This window comes from Salmo salar, chromosome 10, assembly GCF_965601325.2.
Source record: "Salmo salar chromosome 10, fSalSal1, whole genome shotgun sequence".
NCBI classification, from domain to species: Eukaryota; Metazoa; Chordata; class Actinopteri; order Salmoniformes; family Salmonidae; genus Salmo; species Salmo salar.
In genome coordinates this window covers 106,404,519-106,425,525 of record NC_138300.1, presented here as the reverse complement: position 1 = coordinate 106,425,525, position 21,007 = coordinate 106,404,519, and the positions used below count along the sequence as shown (strand labels likewise).

The 21,007-nt window shown below is 44.6% G+C and overlaps 1 protein-coding gene across 1 annotated transcript in view; it reads right to left on the bottom strand.

Moving 5' to 3' along the window:
- Positions 1–19,793, bottom strand: part of LOC106561384 (protein arginine N-methyltransferase 8-B) — a 44,297-nt gene extending 24,504 nt beyond the window's left edge. The window contains exons 1-4 of the mRNA XM_014125274.3: positions 18,934–19,793; positions 16,332–16,565; positions 14,575–14,730; positions 6,817–6,880 (exon numbers count right to left, since the gene is read on the bottom strand). Coding sequence (XP_013980749.1) covers positions 6,817–6,880; positions 14,575–14,730; positions 16,332–16,565; positions 18,934–19,002 — 523 coding nt within the window. The 5' untranslated portion in view covers positions 19,003–19,793. The remainder of the gene's footprint in view (positions 1–6,816; positions 6,881–14,574; positions 14,731–16,331; positions 16,566–18,933) is intronic.
- Positions 19,794–21,007: the final 1,214 nt, after the last annotated feature.

Genomic DNA, 21,007 nt, shown 5'->3' with positions numbered 1-21,007 from the left:
ACATTTGTGATGTTGGCCTTGCGCATCTGCGGTGGAAGGTGGCAGAGCTATAGCAGTGTTTTTCAGACCAGGAGATATCTCGAAAATCGGTCTCGTCATCAAAATATCTGTAGCGTCAGAACAAATGAATATGACTCCTCTATGGAGAGAGAGATGAGACTCACGAACACGATGGTGTTCTCCGCGACACGTCTGAAAGTAACCCGGTATCGGGCATAAAAATTATGGAAGTAAATAGCGCATTTCTACAGGTAATTCCACTGTAAACTTTTTTTTGAGCTTTTTTCTATTTCTCAGATATAGGACAGACGTTTCAAAACATACTTCCTTTTTATTCAATGTTTTACTATCCTTACTTTCATGTATGAATCTGTTATTCAATGCATTTCTATGGGCTAATAGCGGTAAGGCCAAATTCAATGTGTCACATTTTTTAAATATATATTTTTTTATACCTACTGGGGTCCTAAAATTCTAAATCAAATAGCTAAATGATCCTTTGTATGACCATCTTAAAACAATTACATATGTTAGCTTAGTAGTTGTCCCGCGTTGCGACTCCTCCAAAATCAGGTCACTGTCACCCTTCCCTTGAGAGGTCTGGAGAATTTGTATTGAAAAAATGGTTTAAATGGTCCTCTGGCTTCCAGTGGCAAGATTTTGATTGAATAGTATGTTTTAAGAACCCTCCCCCCACATACCCGTTGGTGCTACGAGTTATGTTACTCACTGTTTTCAGACAGAGAGTTGTTCCATATGCTATCAGACTCCTCTGATAATGGTTCCTCGGCGTGCTCATCACGGACAAACTGAAATGGTCCACTCACACAGACAGCGTGTTCTTCAGGAGGCTGAAGAAATTTGGCTTGTCTCCAAAAACACTCAAACTTTTACAGATGCACAATCGAGAGCATCCTGTCGGGCTGTATCACCACCTGGTACGGCAACTGCTCCGCCCACAACCGCAGGGCTCTCCAGTGGGTAGTGAGGTCTGCACAACACATCACCATGGGCAAACTACCTGCCCTTCAGGACACCTACACCACCCGATGTCACAGGAAGGCCAAAAAGATCATCAAGGACAACAACCACCCGAGCCACTGCCTGTTCACCCCGCTATCATCCTGAAGGCGAGGTCAGTACAGGTGCATCAAAGCTGGGACCGAGAGACTGAAAAAACGCTTTTTTCTCAAGGCCATCAGACTGTTAAACAGCCATCAATAACATTGAGTGGCTGCTGCCAACATACTGACTCAAATCTCTAGCCACTTTAATAATTACAAATTTGATGTAATAAATGTATCACTAGTAACTTTAAACAATGCCACTTTATATAATGTTTACACACCCTACATTACTCATCTCATATGTATATACTGTACTCTATACCATCTACTGCATCTTGCCTATGCCGTTCGGCCATTGCTCATCCATATATTTATATGTACATATTCTTATTCATTCCTTTACACTTGTGTGTGAAAGGTAGTTATTCTGAAATTGTTAGATTACTTGTAAGATATCACTGCATGGTCGGAACTAGAAGCACAAGCATTTCGTTACACTCGCATTAACATCTGCTAACCATGTGTATGTGACCAATAAAATTTGATTTGATGGCACGGGGCGGGGGGCTGCTGCTTTATGGGCCCCCCAACAAACTTTGCTATTTTGTTTGTTTTGTAACTCATGTTGTACATAATGTTGCTGCTACCGTCTCTTATGACCGAAAAGAGCTTCTAGACATCAGAACAGTGATTACTCACTTCGAACTGGATGAAGATATTTTCTTTAATGAGTCTGACGCAAAGGATATACTGCTTGTCGAGACAAGACCCAAATTCCCGTCATCCGCGTGAAGAAAAGACAGAGAAAAAGGGGGAGGAGGGCGTGGTGTCTTGTAAGAATTTGCCAACGACTAGGTAAACCCCCACTACCCTCCGTATTACTGGCCAACGTGCAAACATTGGAAAACAAACTGGACAATCTACGATTAAGACTATCCTACCAACGGGACATTAAAAACTGTAATATCTTATGTTTCACCGAGACGTGGCTGAACGACGACACGGATAATATAGAGCTGGCTGGCTTCTCCGTTCATCGGCAGGACAGGGTAGCTACGTCTGGTAAGATGAGGGACGGGGTGTGTGTCTATTTGTCAATAACTGCTGGTGCGCGATGTCTAATATTAAAGAAGTCTCGAGGTATTGCTCACCTGAGATAGTGTGATATACAGCGTATCATGAGGGATTCTATCTACCAAAAGAGTTCTCATCTATATTATTCATAGCCGTCCATTTACCACCACAAACCGATTCTAGCACTAAGACCGAACTCAATGAGCTGCATAAGGCCATAAGCAAACAAGAAAATACTCATCTAGAAGCTGCGCTCCTAGTGGCCGGGGACTTTAATGCAGGCAAACCTAAATCCGTTTTACCTCATCAGAGGGGAAAAAAACATAAAAACTCTAGACCACCTTTACTCCACACACAGAGACGCATACAAAGCTCTCCCTCGCCCTCCTTTTGGTAAATCTGACCATAATTATATCCTCCTGATTCCTGCTTATAAACAAAAACTAAAGCAGGAAGTACCAGTGACTTGCTCTATACGGAAGTGGTCCGATGAAGCAAATGCTAAGCTACAGGACTGTTTCACTAGCACAGACTGGAATGCATTCCGGGATTCACCCAATGGCGTTGAGGAGTATACCACCTCAGTCACCGGCTTCATCAGTAAGTGCATCAACGACATCTTCCCCACAGTGATCGTACTTACATATCCCAACCAGAAGCCATGGATTACGGGCAACATCCGCACCGAGCTAAAGGCTAGAGCTGCCGCTTTCAAGGAGCGGGACACTAATCCGGACGCTTATAAGAAATCCCGCTATGCCCTCAGACAAACCACCAAACAGGCAAAGTGTCAATACAGGACTAAGATTGAATCCTACTACACTGGCTCTATTACGGACTACAAAGAGAGACCCAGCAGCGAGGTGCCCAGTGACTCGAGCCTACACATTTCTTTAGTAAAATACTGCCATCGTCTTCAAGGCAGAGGACATGTTTGTGTAGCCCATGTATCTGATGCTGTCTGGACCAAAAGATTATTGCATGTCATACTATTTTTTGGGCCAGACAGCATCAGATACACGGGCTACATATTGTAAGACAGAGGGGGCTGTCTCGCTCGCTCGGATAATTTCTCCAGTGAGATGTTTTAGCCACTTGTGAATTGAAGGAAAGTTGGCGGAGGTGCACAGTGCACTGTTATTTTGGATAAATGTGCAAAGGTAACCTACTTTTTGAACTGATTTGTTTGTGTACCTTGTGTGACTCCCCCTTACACAGAGACAAACCCGTGTTGCGTGTTGTTCCAAACGTATCGCACCAGTTGACAAACAACAAAATCTCCATCTGGCTTTCTTCACATTTACCCGAGATCATCTGTACAGTAAGTGTACTTACAAATGACACAAAGACAAATATGTTTGCTCTGATCAAACCAATGAGTTTATCAGGCTCCGCTGAAGGTGTCTTATGCCGAAACGCAAGCCTGTCTGTTTGGTCCCAAGAATAAAAACAAAGATCTATGCAGAGACAGAGTCCTCCTTTAGTTTTTCTGGGATAGTCACCTGTTGAAGTGTCCTAGGCTAAGGAAAACTTTTTGGGATAATCAAGTCCCTCACTTGAGCGACTGATTCCCCTTTCTGTTCAAGCTAGGCTGAAGTGCTTTTGGGTAACGCAATAATGACAAGCAGTACAGTGTAATTTGGAGGCGAAAGAAACGCACACCTATTTAGGCGAGGTGCTGGCTAGCGATGTAGAACACTTGAAAAAGTAAAGGAGAACTGCACACTCTAGGAGCTCAGATGCAATAATTTAATAACCATCGTTCGACAGATGATTGAAGACAGCTTGTCTGTCGAAAAGTTGGTTATTAAATTATTGCATCTGAGCTCCTAGAGTGTGCGGCTCTCCTTTCTTTTTCAAGGAGTGCACCATGGAAAATTAGGTGACCTTGGCTACAGCACAGCCGACATTTCTATTCACTTTACACAAAATGTTGTTTCTGACATTCGGATCAAATCAGATTTACGCTTTAATGATGACTGAATAGTGGGCTCAAAGTACTGTTGTAGCCACAAAAACGTATCTCTTCTTGAGATTAAAGTTGAACAAATTTAAAGTCCTTTTCCAGTCAGTATGCGCTTTGTCTACACATACAGTGCATTCGGAAAGTATTCAGACCCCTCACATTTTGTTACGTTACAGCCTTATTCTAATATGGATTAAATTGTTTTTTTCCCTCTTCAAACTACAAACAATAACCCATAATGGCAAAGCAGAAACAGATTTTTATAAATATAAAAATAGGTTTTTAATATATTAATATATAAAGAGAGTATTCAGACCCTTAACTCAGTACTTTGTTGAAGCTATCTTTGGCAGCAATTACAGCCTTGAGTCTTCTTGGGTATGACGCTACAAGCTTGGCACACCAGTATTTGGGGAGTTTCTCCCATTCTTCTTTGCAGATCCTCTCAAGCTCTGTCAGGTTGGATGGGGAGCGTCGCTGCACAGCTATTTTCAGGTCTCTCCAGAGATGTTTGATCAGGTTCAAGTTCAGGCTCCGGCTGGGCCATTCAAGGACATTCAGAGACTGTCCCGAAGCCACTCCTGCATTGTCTTGGCTGTATGCTTAGAGTTGTTGTCCTGTTGGAAGGTGATCCTTTGCCCAAGTCTGAGGTCCTGACAGGTTTTCATTCCTCAGTTCACGTCACGGTTCCTTCAATCCCGACTAGTCCCTACCGCTGAAAAACATCCCGACACCATGATGCTGCCACCACCATGCTTCACCATAGGGATGTGCCAGGTTTCCTCCAGACATCTCACTTGGCATTCAGGCCAAAGAGTTAAATCTTGGTTTCATCAGACCAGAGAATCTTGTTTCTCATGGTCTGAGAGTCCTTTAGGTGCCTTTCGGCAAATTCCAAGTGGGCTGTGCCTTTACTGAGGAGTGGCTTCCATCTGGCCACTCAACAATAAAGGCCTGAGTGGTCGAGTGCTGCAGACATGGTTGTCCTTCTGGAAAGTTCTCCCATCTCCACAGAGGAACTCTGGAGCTCTGTAAGATTGTTCACCTCCATGACCAAGGCCCTTCTCCCCCAATTGCTCAGTTTGGCCAGGCGGCCAGCTCTAGGAAGAGTCTTGGTGGTTCCAAACTTCTTCCTTTTAAGAATGATGGAGGCCACTGTGTTCTTGGGGACCTTAAATGTTGCATACATTTTTTTGTACCCTTCCCCGGATATGTGCCTCAACAAAATCCTGTCTCAGAGCTCTACGGACAATTCCTTCGACCTCAAGGCTTGGTTTTTGCGCTGACATGCACCATCAACTGTGGACCTTATATAGACGGGTGTGTACCTTTCCAAATCATGTTCAATCATTTGAATTTACCACAGGTGGACTCCAATCAAGTTGTAGAAACATCAAGGATGATCAGTGGAAACAGGATGCAACGGAGCTCAATTTCGAGTCTCATAGTGAAGGGTCTGAATACTTATGTAAATAAGGTTTCTGTTATTTTTATAAAAAACTGTTTTAGCTTTGTCATTATGGGATGTTGTGTGTAGACTGATGAGGACAATCTTTTTATTTAATCCATTTTAGAATAAGGCTGTAACGTAATAAAATGTGGAAAATGCAAGGGGTCTGAATACTTTCCGAATGTTTTCCAAGTGGTGGCTATCCCTATACAGAGCCACACAGCCAGTCCATAGTGTTCTCATATAAATCAGCTCACCTGGAGGCTAAAGAAAATAAGTGGAATCTCACTCCGGCTGAGTTGAGTTGGCGACAATCACGTTTGTTCTCCTACCTGGAGTTACTGAATACAGTTTCTCAGAGAACAGAAGTCTTTGTCAGCATGAAAATTAACCCTCCCAGGCTTGGTACCAGTCATTGGCTGTCATTGGCTTGCCAAAAGCTTCCCTAAACACACTGGAGGTTGCAAATGAGCTGGTCGACACAATTACCCCATCCATATTTAACAGGCAGGGCTTTGGAAAGATTGATTTTGCTGATGCTACTTTTTGTCTATGCTATTATTTTGTTAGAGCTTAAATCGCAACTTGGCTGTTAGCTGAGTAAACATTTTGCATGAATGTGTGGTTAATCCCCTATAAAATATCACTGTACTGTAACGTCCGTCGTTAAAGGTAGACCAAGGCGCAGCGTGAGTTGGGTTCGTCATACTTTATTTTAAATGTGAACCAGCAAAAAACAATAAACAATACAACGAACGAAAAGCTATGCGTGCAAACACATGCAACACAAAGACAAGATCCCACAACTGACTGTGGAGAAAAAGGGCTGCCTAAGTATGATTCCCAATCAGAGACAACGAATGACAGCTGCCTCTGATTGGAAACCATACTCGGCCAATAAAGAAAAAACAACATAGACATACAACACATAGAATGCCCATCCCATGTCACACCCTGACCTAACCAAACAGAGAAAACCGACTCTCTCAGGTCAGGGCGTGACATGTACAAATTGTGAAGTTGATCCCCAAGAAGTAAACTCACTTGTTTTCTACAGAGAAGTGAGAATATAGGTTACTTTCGCATTATGTTTTAAATTAGCCATATTTCCTATCACACACAGATGGACAACTTCCCACGGTCTGGGTGAATCCTCCCCTTTTAGACAATGACAGTCACAGTCACACATCTTTGTTGTACTGCATCTCCGAGGAGAAAAGTAATAGGCACAGTGAGTAAGAAAGACATTCAGCTCTTACCACTGTCCAGGTGGTTAGACTTGATGATTTTCTCAGAGTATTCCGATATACTGGAACATTCAATCTGGGGAAAAAACAAAACAAAAATCACTTCAAACATTTTGACACTGATACCACTTATCACCAAGGTAAACGAATGAACTGAAAAATACTTAACCTCTCTTGGGGAGGTGGGACGCTAACAGCCAGTGAAAAATCAGAGCGCCAAACTCAAAACCACAAAATGTCATAATTCAAAGTTCTCAAACATATGACTATTTTACACCATTTTAAAGATACACGTCTCCTTAATGTAACCACATTGTCCGATTTCAAAAAGGCTTTACGGCGAAAGCATAAAGTTGGAACTGTCCTAACATAATCTAACACAAGAAAAACCACACAGCCATTTTCCTTGCAAGGACAGGTGTCACAAAAACCAGAAAACCAGCTAAAATTATGCACTAACCTTTGACGATCTTCATCAGATGACACTCCTAGGACATCATGTTACACAATATATGCTTTTTTTGTTCGAGCAAGTTGATATTTATATCCAAAAACAGCCTTTTACATTGCCGCATGATGTTCAGAAAATATTTTGCCTCCAATACTGCCGGTGAACCAGCACAACAATTTACAAAAATACTCATCATAAACGTTGATAAAATATTAAACTGTTATTCAAAGAATTATAGATTAACATCTCCTTTATGCAACCACTGTGACAGTTTTCAAAAAAGCTTCACGGGGAAAGCACACTTTGCAATAATCTGAGTACTGCGCCATTTTGGAGTCATCTAAAATCATAAATAGCATTAGAAATATTCACTTACCTTTGATGATCTTCATCAGAAGACACTTCCAGGAATCCCAGGTCCACAATAAATGTTGTTTTGCTCGATAAAGTCCATAATTTATGTCCAAATACCTCCTTGTTGTTAGCGCGTTCAGTAAGCCACTCCAAGTGTAGGAAGCGCGGCCAAAATGTCACGATGAAAAGTCAAGAAAAGTTCTATTTACGTTCGTTCAAACATGTCAAACGTTGTATAGCATCAATCTTTAGGGCCTTTTTAATTAGAACTTCAATAATATTCCAACCGGACGATTCCAATGTCTTGAAAAACATTTTGGAACACAGATACCCCCCACGTGAACGCGCGCCAATGAACTCATGTGCTTTCCTGAGTCAACAACTTCCAACTTCCTTTGTTGGCTCTCTGTTCACCATAGACGCCTCAAACAACTTTCTAAAGACTGTTGACATCTAGTGGAAGCCTTAGGAAGTGCAAAATGAACCTTAAGTCACTGTGTGTTGGATAGGCAATCACTTGAAAAAACTACAACCTCAGATCCTCCACTTCCTGGTTGGATTTTTTCTCAGGTTTTTGCCTGCCATATGAGTTCTGTTATACTCACAGACATCATTCAAACAGTTTTAGAAACTTCAGAGTGTTTTCTATCCAAATCTACAAAAAATATGCATATTCTAGTTCCTGGGCCCGAGTAGTAGGCCGTTAAATTTGGGTACGTTTTTCGTCCGGCCGTGAAAATACTGCCCCCTACCCAAGAGAGGTTAAGAATGACACTTGTGCATCAGATGTGGATGATGAGTGGATGACATATCAAATCAAATCAACAGGCATAAGCTACGGACAATGAACACAATTGCATATTAATCAATGGCAATTTCAATGCACAAAGATACCGTGACAAGATCCTGGAGGCTTGTCGTGAGCCCAGAGCCCTCTGTGCACATATATTTTTGTATGTTACTTTTTCTGAGTTTTCCCCGCATAAGGTACTCGTCGATTTAGGCGCGGCTGGGAATTTTATAGATGCATCGTTCGCACATAGTTTAGGGATCCCCATTGTTCCCGTGGCTGTGGCCTTCCCCGTTCACACCTTAGATAGTCGACCATTAGGGTCAGGGTTGATTAGGGAGGCCACCGCTCCTCTGGGCATGGTGATGCAGGGGGGTCACAAGGAGAGAATTAGCCTCTTCCTCATTGACTCTTCTGCGTTTCCCGTCGTGCTAGGCCTACCCTGGTTAGCTTGTCATGACCCCACTGTTTCTTGGCAACAGAGGGCTCTCACGGGGTGGTCGGGATGGTGCTCGGGGAGGTGTTTAGGGGTTTCCGTTGGTGCTACTACGGTGGAAAGTCCAGACCAGGTCTCCACCGTGCGCATTCCTCCCGAATATTCCGACTTGGCTCTCACCTTCTCTAAAAAAAGGGTGTCTCAATTACCACCTCATCGTCGGGGGGATTGTGCGATAAATCTCCTGCTAGACGCCGCACTTTCCAGGAGTCACGTGTGTCCCCTGTCACAGGCGGAGACGGTGGCTATGGAAACATATGTCACTGAATCCCTGCGTCAGGGGTTTATTCGGTCCTCTACTTCACCCGCCTCCTCGAGTTTCTTTTTTGTGAAGAAGAAGGAGGGAGGTCTGCGCCCGTGTATTGACTATCAAGGCCTGAACCAGATCACTGTGAGGTATAGCTACCCACTATCGCTCATAGCCACAGCGATTGAGTTAATGCACGGGGCGCGCTTCTAACCTGGTGCGTATCCGGGAGGGAGACGAGTGGAAGACAGCTTTTAGTACCACCTCAGGGCGCTTTGAGTACCTCGTCATGCTGTACGGGTTGATGAATGCGCCATCAGTCTTCCAAGCCTTTGTAGACGAGATTTTCAGGGACCTGCACGTGCAGGGTGTAGTGGTGTATATTGATGACATTCTGATATACTCTGCTACACGTGCCGAGCATGTGTCCCTGGTGCGCAGGGTGCTTGGTCGCCTGTTGGAGCATGACCTGTACGTCAAGGCTGAGAAATGCCTGTTCTTCCAGCAGTCCGTCTCCTTCCTAGGGTACCGCATTTCCACCTCAGGGATGGAGATGGAGAATGACCGCATTTCAGCCGTGCGTAATTGTCCGACTTCCACCACGGTTAAGGAGGTGCAGCGGTTTTTAGGGTTTGCCAACTACTACCGGAGGTTTATCCTGGGTTTTGGTCAGGTAGCAGCTCCCATTACCTCACTGCTGAAGGGGGGCCCGGTACGTTTGCAGTGGTCGGCTGAGGCGGACAGGGCTTTTGGTCACCTGAGGGTTCTGTTTACCTCGGCTCCCGCGCTGGCCCATCCGGATCCCTCTTTGGCTTTCATAGTGGAGGTGGACACGTCCGAGGCTGGGATAGGAGCTGTGCTCTCTCAGCGCTCGGGTTCACCAACGAAGCTCCGCCCCTGTGCCACCTTCTTGAAGAAGCTCAGCCCGGCGGAGCAAAACTATGACTTGGGGGACCGGGAGTTGTTGGCTGGCTGTCGTAAAGTCCTTGAAGGCGTGGAGACATTGGCTTGAGGGGGCAAAACACCCTTTTCTCATCTGGACTGACCACCGCAATCTGGAGTACATCCGGGCAGCGAGGAGACTGAACCCTCGTGTTTTTCACCCGTTTTGTTTTCACCCTGTCCTACAGACCAGGCTCCCAGAACATGAAGGCAGACGCACTGTCCCGGCTGTATGACACAGAGGAGTGGCCCATGGATCATACTCCTATACTTCCGGCCTCCTGCCTGGTAGCGCCGGTGGTGTGGGAGCTGGACGCCTGCCCAGAGGGAAGCTACACCCCTTACCCGTTCCACAACTGCCGTGGTCGCACCTAACAACGCGATCCTGGTCGTTGTGGATCGGTTCTCTAAGTCCTGCCGTCTCCCTACAGCCCTACAGACTGCGGAGGCTTTGTTTACGCACGTCTTCCGGCACTACGGGGTGCCTGGGGATATTGGGCAGCTGGAGAGAGTAAACCAGAATGTGGGCAGGTTTCTGCGGTCTTATTGCCAGGACCGGCCGGGGGAGTGGGCGGCGTTCGTGCCCTGGGCCGAGATGGCACAGAACTTGCTCCGCCACTCCTCCACTAACCTCTCTCCCTTCCAGTGCGTACTGGGGTACCAGCTGGTTCTGGAGCCTTGGCATCAGAGTCAGACCGAGGCTCCTGCGGTGGACGACTGGTTCAGGCACGCGAAGGAGACATGGGAAGCTGCCTGTGTTCACCTTCAGCGGGCTGCGGTGTGAGGCCCCGGTGGACCGGGTCTGGCTCTCGACCTGAAACCTGCCCCTCCGCCTGCCCTGCCGGAAGCTGGGCCCGCGGTTTGTGGGGCCATTTAAAGTCCCGAGGAGAGTGAACTAGGTTTGTTACAGGTTACAGCTTCCCCCCGATTACCGTATTAACCCCTCGTTCCATGTGTCTCTCCTCAGGCCGGTGGTGGCTGGCCCGCTCCAGGAGTCTGAGGTGTGGGAGGTTCCTCCGCCCCCTCTGGACATCGAGGGGGCCCCGGCGTACTCCGTTCTCTCCATACTGGATTCGAGGTGTCAGGCGAGGTTCCTTCAGTACCTCGTGGAGTGGGAGGGGTACAGTCCGGAGGAGAGGTGCTGGGTTTCGGTCGAGGACGTGTTGGACCCTTCAATGGTGCAGGAGTTCCACCGTCTCCGTCCGGATCGCCCTGCGCCTCGCCCTCCGGGTTGTCCCCGAGGCCGGTGTCGGCGTCAAGGGGGGGGGGGTACTGTCACGACTTCCGCCGAAGTTGGTTCCTCTTCTTGTTCAGGCGGCGCTCGGCTTCACCGGTCTTCTAGCCATCATCGATGCACTTTTCATTTTCCATTTGTTTTGTCTTGTCTTCTCACACACCTGGTCTCAATTTCCCTCATTACATGTTGTGTATTTAACCCTCTCTTCCCCCCATGTCTTTGTGCGGAATTGTTTATTGTAAGTGCATATGCATGTTTTCTCTGGTGTGCGACGGGTTTTGTACCCATTTGTTTATTGTTCTGGTTTCCGGTGGTTTTATGAATAAAACCCAGTTTTGCTCTCCTGCGCCTGACTTCCCTGCCGCCAGTTACGCACTCCCTTACACAACAGATGCATATCTGTATTCCCAGTCATGTGAAATCCATAGATTAGGGCCAAATTAATTTCCTTACATGAACTGTAACTCAGTAAAATCTTTGAAATTGTTGCATGTTGTGTTTAGTTTTGTTAAGTATACATCGCTACCTCAATTACCTAGTACCATTGCACATCGACAGTACTAGTACTTCCTGTATATAGCCATGTTATTTTTACTCCTTATTATTATTATTCGTTATTCACTGTATTGTTTCCTTGTGTCACTATTACAATTAAATGTTGTATTTTAACCTTTAACTCTGCATTGTTGGAAAAGGATCCGTAAGCAAGCATTTCACTGGTAGTCTACACCTGTTGTTTACGAAGCATGACAAATACAATTTGATTTGAAGTCTTCTTCGGTAGAGTTGTAATAACAAATAATAGAACAGTCTGTCCTTTCCTGTGTTCAGCTGTCAGAGCTGTTTTCTTCAGGTAATGTAAAGTTTTATTTAACTAGGCAAGTCTGTTAAGAACAAATTCTTATTTACAATGACGGCCTACACCGGCCAAACCTGGACAACGCTGGGCCAATTGTGCACTGCCCTATAGGACTCCCAATCACAGCCGGTTGTGATACAGCCTGGATTCAAACCAGGGTGTCTGTAGTGACACATCTAGCACTGAGATACAGTGCCTTAGACTGCTGCGCCACTCGGGAACCCAAGTTCAGCAGGACCTGAAGAACCTCTCTCCCACTTGCCTTCTCTATCTCTCTGTTCTCTCTCCCTTTCACACTCACACAGAGCACAGCGAGTTAGACGTCTCAATATAATGTCACATTTTCACACCTTGCTCTCTGCCTGCATAAAAAAGCATCTCTCCCCCTGTCAGTGGTACTCTGCCTCCCTGTCTGGCTTTCACCATGGCCACACTGTAGGGGGCTGAGGCCCATAATCTGGAACCCCACCAGGAGAGCCCAACAGCTCCTTATACACGTTTTACGACTATGAAAGCACTCATCCATCAACTGTGGAGACTTCCATTGAAAGCCTTCACATTAATAAAGCAGGCCCCGGGACACAGTCATACTGATCAATATTGAACATTAAAAATGTCAGGATTCTGTATCGATTTTTCCTCCATGTATGCTCCACAGCCTACTATGGGTGTGTATGTCTGAGGGGTACAAGGGGAATCATGATCTACACCACCCATGTGTTCTCAATCAGGAGTCTCTCTGTAGCTGGCTAATGCTTGGGCCCTTCGTAAAGCCAGGGTAGAGGGACCCAGCTGAGGCCTGCCCGCTCCGTGCCTCGCTGTTCTGTGGCTGTCACCTGGGGCATACCTGGCCCTCTACAGCCCAGTGCCCATGGTCATCTGCCAGCCTGCCACCACATCTGTTCCCCAAAGCCTGGCCTGCTGTATAACGGCATGTGGAGGAGAGTATGCCATTGATGATGTGTAGCCTGTGTGTGTGTGTGTGTGTGTGTGTGTGTGTGTGTGTGTGTGTGTGTGTGTGTGTGTGTGTGTGTGTGTGTGTTGGCACTGATTTCTCCACTTGCCCAAGACGTGAACATACTGAGTGGGCACTCTCACTCACAGAGATCTGTATGCCCCTCACATCTCTCAGCTCTCACTAGTGCCAGGAGGCGGCATCACTACATATCACCCACAGAGATCTATATGCCCATCACATCTCTCAGCTCTCACTGGTACCAGGAGGCATCACTACCTATCACCCACAGAGATCTATATGCCCCACACATCTCTCAGCTCTCACTGGTGCCAGGAGGCATCACCACCTATCACCCACAGAGATCTATATGCCCGTCACATCTCTCAGCTCTCACTGGTGCCAGGAGGCATCACCACCTATCACCCACAGAGATCTATATGCCCGTCACATCTCTCAGCTCTCACTGGTGCCAGGAGGCATCACCACCTATCACCCACAGAGATCTATATGCCCCTCACATCTCTCAGCTCTCACTGGTGCCAGGAGGCATCACTACCTATCACCCACAGGCAGTCACACAGCTCCTCCTACCTGGAGATAGTCTCCCATAGTCACACAGCTACCTCTTAGGAATAACTTATACTAGGTAGGCTTTAAGGCAGGCAAACATCTGCATAAGGACTGTTAAACGATTCAGTGTGAAGGACTTACAGTAGCATGGATGTCATCACTGCTGTAGTTGGGTGTGATTTTCCTGTTAATTAAATTCCTAGACTGTGGCTTATCAGTTCAGCAATGGTGATACAGGATTTTACTCCAATTGTGTGATTTAGAGAATCTACCACTGCTTAGGAATGATCCTCCATTTTGATACTGGGATGTCAGGTTTGATGTTCTGTATGAAAGGTCTTTGATCTGTTTTTTTATAATAACATTAGATGTTCCTTTTCTCTGTGAAAGACTACATCTCTCTGACAGGGTGATGTTCTGTATGGGAGAGTTCAGAGTTGGCCTCGAGCCCAGATCTGTTCTCTGGGGTTTGTCTCTCTGGTGGAGTCTAAGTGATGGATCTGATAACGGCATGGCCCCAGAGCTCACAGTGAGAGCATAATAAAACCAAAGATGGGAAACTGCTTATAGGTTGCAGTAGAATATAGATGGGAAATCAAAACCAATATAACAGGAAAATAGAATGACGGATGGAACGATATAGTTGCAACTTGCAGGCAGTGAGAAGTTAGTGTTGCACAGCCTCGGTATTGGCAGAACATTTGTCCAAATTCACACACACACACAAAAACAGTCTGGGGAGAGTGAGCAGATTGTCAGGCTAGGTTTCACAGCATTTCCTGATGCTGTCAGTCGCGATGGTTCTGCCTGATAACACTCTAGTTTGAGACCGGACAGGGCGCATGGAGGGAGAAAGCTTTTCTTACCCCATACACGTGCTTGGCTCCCGCCTTGGCTGCAAACATGGACAGGATACCAGTCCCACTGCCCACATCAAGGACGATCTTGTCTTTAAACGCGTGCTTGTTGTGGTACATGGAGTTTCTGTAGGTCAGCGTCCTCACTTCGTCCTTCAGCATCTCCTGCTCAGTGAAAAATGATTGATGTCAGGGTGAAAGACATCCAAATCTCTTTCAACTGTGTATCAAGGTGAATAACAAGGTGTTTTTCTTATCAAAGCTATATTCATTTCCATGACAATTACATTTCTTTGATGTATTAGGATCCCCATTAGCCGACACCAATGGCGACAGCTAGTCTTACTGGGGTCCGACATATAAACGAAAAAGACATTTCAGCAAGACTTTACAATTGACATAGATTTAAAAACATGAACATATAGTGTGTGCGTGCATCTATCAGTTACATATACATGTCAGTACATACACACAACAAGTAAGTCACGATGTGAAAATAGATTTAGTGAAGTATGGATAAAAATCATAATGCCACAGGCTATGTAGATATTAATCTGCAGTAATCCTACCCTTCCATTTCAGACACACTGGTACAGTGAAAAACAATGCATTACTGCATATCCCTCTTAAGTAATTTCAGCCATTCTCTCTCTCTGACAGAAACACTCACAGAGCAGAAATGATTAAAACCCACCTGACTTACATTCTAAAAATGTCACAGAACAAACCTCATCTCACAGGTCTAACTTGAAAGATGCTCTGCACCCTTCTGACATCTTCCTCCCTTACTCCCTGAACCACAGTACATCTCTGGGGATGAGATGCAGTACTGTGATGTGTTCTAAAGTGGGCCAGTCTATTGTGGCACAAACTTTACATACTGTCATTTCCGGACTATTAAGCGCACCTGAATATAAGCCGCACCCACTGAATTTAATTTTTTTATTTTATTTTGTACATAAATAAGCCGCACATGTCTATAAGCCGCAGGTGCCTACCGGTACATTGAAACAAATGAACTTTACACAGGCTTTAACGAAACACGGCTTGTAACAAAAATAAATAGGCTTTAACGAAACACGGCTTGTAACAAAAAATAAAAAATTAGCAGTAAGCTTTAGTTACGTCAATTCCTCACGCTGCTGTTTCCAACGTCTTATCATCGACTCATTAAGACCAAGCTCCCGTGCAGCAGCTCTATTTCCTTTTCCAACAGCCAGATCAATCGCCTTCAACTTGAAAGCTGCATCATATGCATTTCTCCGTGTCTTTGCCATGATGAGGGTGACAAAATGACTACCGTAATCAGAATGATGGGAAGTTTGAGAGCGCTCGATTTAATCTAAACAGTAAACAAAAAAGTTGTTTGACCTTAACCCGTTCGGCAATTTCATTGGTCTAATGAAAGCTTCATGCCGGCAAAAAACTGAGCACGTTACAGAATGTGTTTTTTTGGAGAAAAAAAAATTGAAAGCGGGAAAAATCCATATATTAGCCGCGTCATTGTTTAAGCCGCGAGGTTCAAAGCGTGGAAAAAAAATTGCGGCTTATAGTCCGGAAATTACGGTAGTCATGTAAAGACACAGTAGGTAAGAAGTGGGCCTGTATTTACATGGTATCTCAAAGTAGGAATAATAATCACCATAATATAGAGTAGGAAGGCTCATCTAAACTCAAGCAACCCCCCCCGTCTAATCTTTTGCTGATCCTAGATCAGCACTACCACTTTGAGATGCTTGATACATACAGCCACAGGGCAGCCCTACCTCATGGATGCCAAAGTGGGCGTAGGAGTCAAAGTAGTAGTCCCTGGAGGTCATCTCCTCAGGGTTGAGGAACTTAGCCATCTTTCCCCGGCCAGGGCAGCTGGTCATGGAGGCAGCGTGGGGCGTATGGAGCGGCTGTGGGACATGGTGGATGGAGGGCACAGGCTTGGGCAGCGAGGTTGGCTGCACGCTCTGAGACTGGATGATGCGGATTGGCTGCGGCTGCTGCTGTTGCTAAGGGTTGGAGAGAATGGTAATACACAATAAAGACTTCATGGGGCGGGGGCAGATTTCTAAAAGTCAAGTCTTCCATAGAGAAACAGTGGGTGAAGGGCATACTGAATGATGATAAAACTCAAAAACCCAATGAATTGACCCTGTGAAAACATAACACTGTTTGCATTCACCTCACAATCTGCGGGAAGCTTAGATCTTGCAGACGTCTATATTCTTTGCTATTTTCATCTCTCAGCTCCCATTAGCTTTCCCATGGTGCCCCAGAGGTGAGTTCACAGAGCCTATTCGCCTAGACAACGATAACAGTATTGACAGGAGGTCTGTACAAAAAAGTATGAAAATGTATGCTCTCACTACTGTAAGTCGCTCTTGGTTAGAGCGTCTGCTAAATGACTAAAATGTAAAGATACATAATTCTACACAGGTGTGCCTGTAAAACTCTGATAGTCACCTGCAATGAATGCTGGGAGAGCAGAGAAAAGCCTGTCTGATCAGCCCATAGCTCAGCAGGAGAAAAATGATCCAAAATGATCCCTTCTGGACATATTATCAGAGGACAGAGGGGGATCAAAATCTAATGTGAGCATTCAACACAATCCATTTGTTCTATTCCCCAGTGCACATACATCTTAAGATTTAGACTTCACTCTCATGGCTGTCAGTGATATTGATCTGGTCTTGTTAAAATAAATAAGTGCTTCTCCTCTGTCTTGTGCTTTCAGCAGCCAATCTGACTGTGCAGCTTTGTCTTTGTCCTTGTTTTCTTTCGTAATGGGGATGGTCTAGCAGCAGGGGACTGAGCAGGCATCTATATGGGTACTGCAGTAATGTTTTTTTCACCACAATTTTTTATTCCTCAAACTTTTACTCTCATGCAGAAAATACCACAATTGCCATGTTAAGCACATCTAAAGAAAACAGCAGCCTTTAGCCGCTGCCAGTGAATTGCCAAGCTGAGATACAATGGTATTATCTATTTAGTGATGTTCCATCAGGAAATGACACACAATGAGTGCAATTCACGTCATGTGAAATATGACAGCGCATCCCAAAACAGCAGGGAATATTTTACTCTGGAACATCCACAAGAATAGAATAAAACTCCACTACTTTCTATCTGCTAAAGTTCAGTGAGTTGTATTGTTCTGCAATGGACCTCACTCGCTGAATGAATGTTAATTGGAGACACTAATTAAATAAATGCTGAGATCCTTCCCTAAATCTGTTAGAGCTGCTGTGCTCAACATCAGATGCCTGAGAAGAATGTTCCAGGGTATATAGCACAGACACTCAGAATGCAAGAGCGGAATGATGGGTCCTCTTTGTGTGAAAAGGGGAACTTGCAATCTGACCAGGGATGTTCTCTTGATTAGTGAGTGAATTTGACCATTTTCCTGTCCTGCTAAGCATTAAAAATGTAAGGAGTACTTCTGGCTGTCAGGGATGTATGGAGTAAAAAGTACATCATTTTATTTAGGAATGTAGTGAAGTAAAAGTAGTCAAAAATATAAATAGTAAAGTACCGATACCACAAAAAACGACTTAAGTAGTACTTTAAAGTATTTTTACACCACTTAACCATTTTACCCTTAACCATTTTAAATGTAAACTTCATGGGGGTTGGGATGTTCCTGGATAGCATGGACCCTGCTCATACTTCTAAAGTGAAACTGATTTCTAGTCTGTCATATTATGCTGAGAAGATTATTTTATGCTATGCATACAAATAAGAGTTATGGACTTCCCAATACCCTATCCAACATTTAATAGAAATATATGCATTTTCCAAACACACTCAGCTAACTACTGGTGATAAACACACATTACTGATAAAACTAACGGACCTCTCACTCATCTGAACGGGATTTTGGCCAGTCAGATTCCTGCTAAAATCTGTTTAGACACTCGCCTAACAATCTAACAACAAACTAAAAACATATGTTGGTTATAACACTCGTTTTTAGTCGACAATTCGGCGCATGGTCCAGCAATGCTGCTACCGGACAAGGGAGGACGCACGAGCTCAAATCTTCGCGCCCTAAATCACATCGCTCCGAATCTTTACCTGTGACGGAGTGCGACATTTCTCAGAATAAGACAAACAAATAGTTGGTGAAAGACACACGAGTAGGCTATCATTAGGATAACTAGGCTACCATGAAACAGGGTCACAAGACTCAATTTATGCTCAGAGAACAATTTGAAGTCACTATTTTATGCTTCAATTAAAATTATATGGCATGCGTGGAGCGTGCCATTGCATCCTCGAAATGAGAATCAAACCTGACAGCGCGTTGCACTAGCCTATTCATCACTCACATATTTAGTGTAGCCTACATTCATTTATCATAACTTGCACACCTACCTCAGTGCTCTCGGACTCCGCCATTTTTCTCCTGAGGAGCAGACAGCGGGAGGAGTGTTTCATTCCCATAAGAGCCACGGAGATTGTGTCTCGATGTGATAAAATAGGATGAAATTGTCTATATTTAAGGATTTAGTCGGAGTTCTGTTTGTCCAACATTTTCCACATCATGACATTTTACAAAATTGCTCTTACATTCAAAGATGAAAAGAGTACATAAACTCCCACAAGAATAGCAACCCGTTTTAGCAGATAAACGTGTTCTGGAATCCAGAGTGCAAAAGTTACCTATCTCACATGTTGCTTTCTAGGAGAGCCTAAGGCAACCACTCTTCACTTTGCAACCTTTGAGGAAAAGGAATAAATTAAACGGCATTCCATATTCTCCAGCGGTGTACGCTACTCCAGAGCAGGTGCGACGCACACTAGCAGAAATGTTCCCATCACATTTAGGAACAAAATTGGTTTCTAAAAATAGAATCCAACGTCCCTATTGCTGTGATGTCTTGGTCTTGATCAGGCCTCACAGATGTTCATGTCAGCTCATTTTCTACGAAACAATTGCAAGCATTGCCTATTTAACTAAGCCTATTAATACCTCAGTAACTTGTCCTCTAATGAGCCCATTTCAGCGCAGGCAGCTCCAAAACGTAGAAGAGCTCACGCGTTGCTTGATCTAATTGCCACTTTGTTGAATTGCAAAGCAGCTTATTATATAAAGTTCAACTTTACTCTGTTTGAATGCGATGATAAGGCAGGAAGCAAGTCTTGATGCTTGAAAGACATGGCACCACCACCTCACCGTGCTGCGTGTGACATCAGTCCATTCTGCTTGCTTGTCCAGCTATTCCTATACTCAGTGAGAGGATATAGGAATAGGTGTCTAGTCAGTGAGTTTATGCTGCTCCATAGCCGCGGGAAGAGCACCCCCTGAAAAATTTGAATATCTATATTTTTTTATTCAATATATTTACAAAAATATTAATACATTTTAAAAAATCACAAAAGTAGTGCAGTGGTTCTTTAATATTCCTGTATTAGCAGAAAAAAGATCTGTACATATTTTCAAATTGCCATCGTTAAAATGCTACTGTGTTCATTGTCCTTAGTTTATGCCTGCCCATACCATAATCCCACTGCCACCGTAGGGCACTCTGTTCACAACATTGACATAAGCAAACTGCTCGCCCACATGACACCATACACGCTGTCTGCCATCTGCCCAGTACAGTTGAAACCGGGATTCATCCATGAAGAGCACACTTCTCCAGCGTGCCAGTGGCCATCAAAGGTAAGCATTTGTCAACTGAAGTCGGTGACTACGCCGAACTGCAGTCAGGTCAAGACCCTGAAGACTCACTGACTAGACACCTATTAATCAGCTTCTTGATATGCCACACCTGTAAGGTGAATGGATTATCTTGGCAAAGGAGAAATGCTCACCAACAGGGATGTTAACAAATCTGTGCACACTTTTTGAGAGAAATAAGCTTTTTGTGGGTTTGGAACATATCTGGGATTTTTTATTTCAGCTCATGAATCATGGGACCAACCCTTTACATGTTGAGTTAATATTTGTGTTCAGTGTAAATACAAGGTACTGTTGTTGGGCTAAGTAAGGGATGACATAGAGCTTGCCCTCTAATTTTATTTAGCTACCGGTACTTATCTATTCTATTTCTTTGCATGTAGCCTATATATTGTTGTGCTGCTGAGTGCAATTTGACTGAATGAAAGCTGTGTTTATTATCAGGCAATACCTACTTCCTCTGCCACCCACACCACTCATTGCATTATTCATGGCAGAGTGCAACCACTCACCAGACACACACTGCTCAGCAGCTCCAGTGTAGCCCATGCTACAGTACATCCCATCCACTCCCCACAGCCCCTGCACACCATGCATGGAGCTGAGAAATTGTGTACCAAAGCCTGCACAAACACCATGAATCCCAGATACTGTAAACAACGCATACACACATCTGAGCCGTGTGGCTCAGTTAGTAGAGCATGGTGTTTGCAACACCAGGGTTGTGGGTTCAATTCCCACGGGGGAACAGTACAGGAAAAAAAA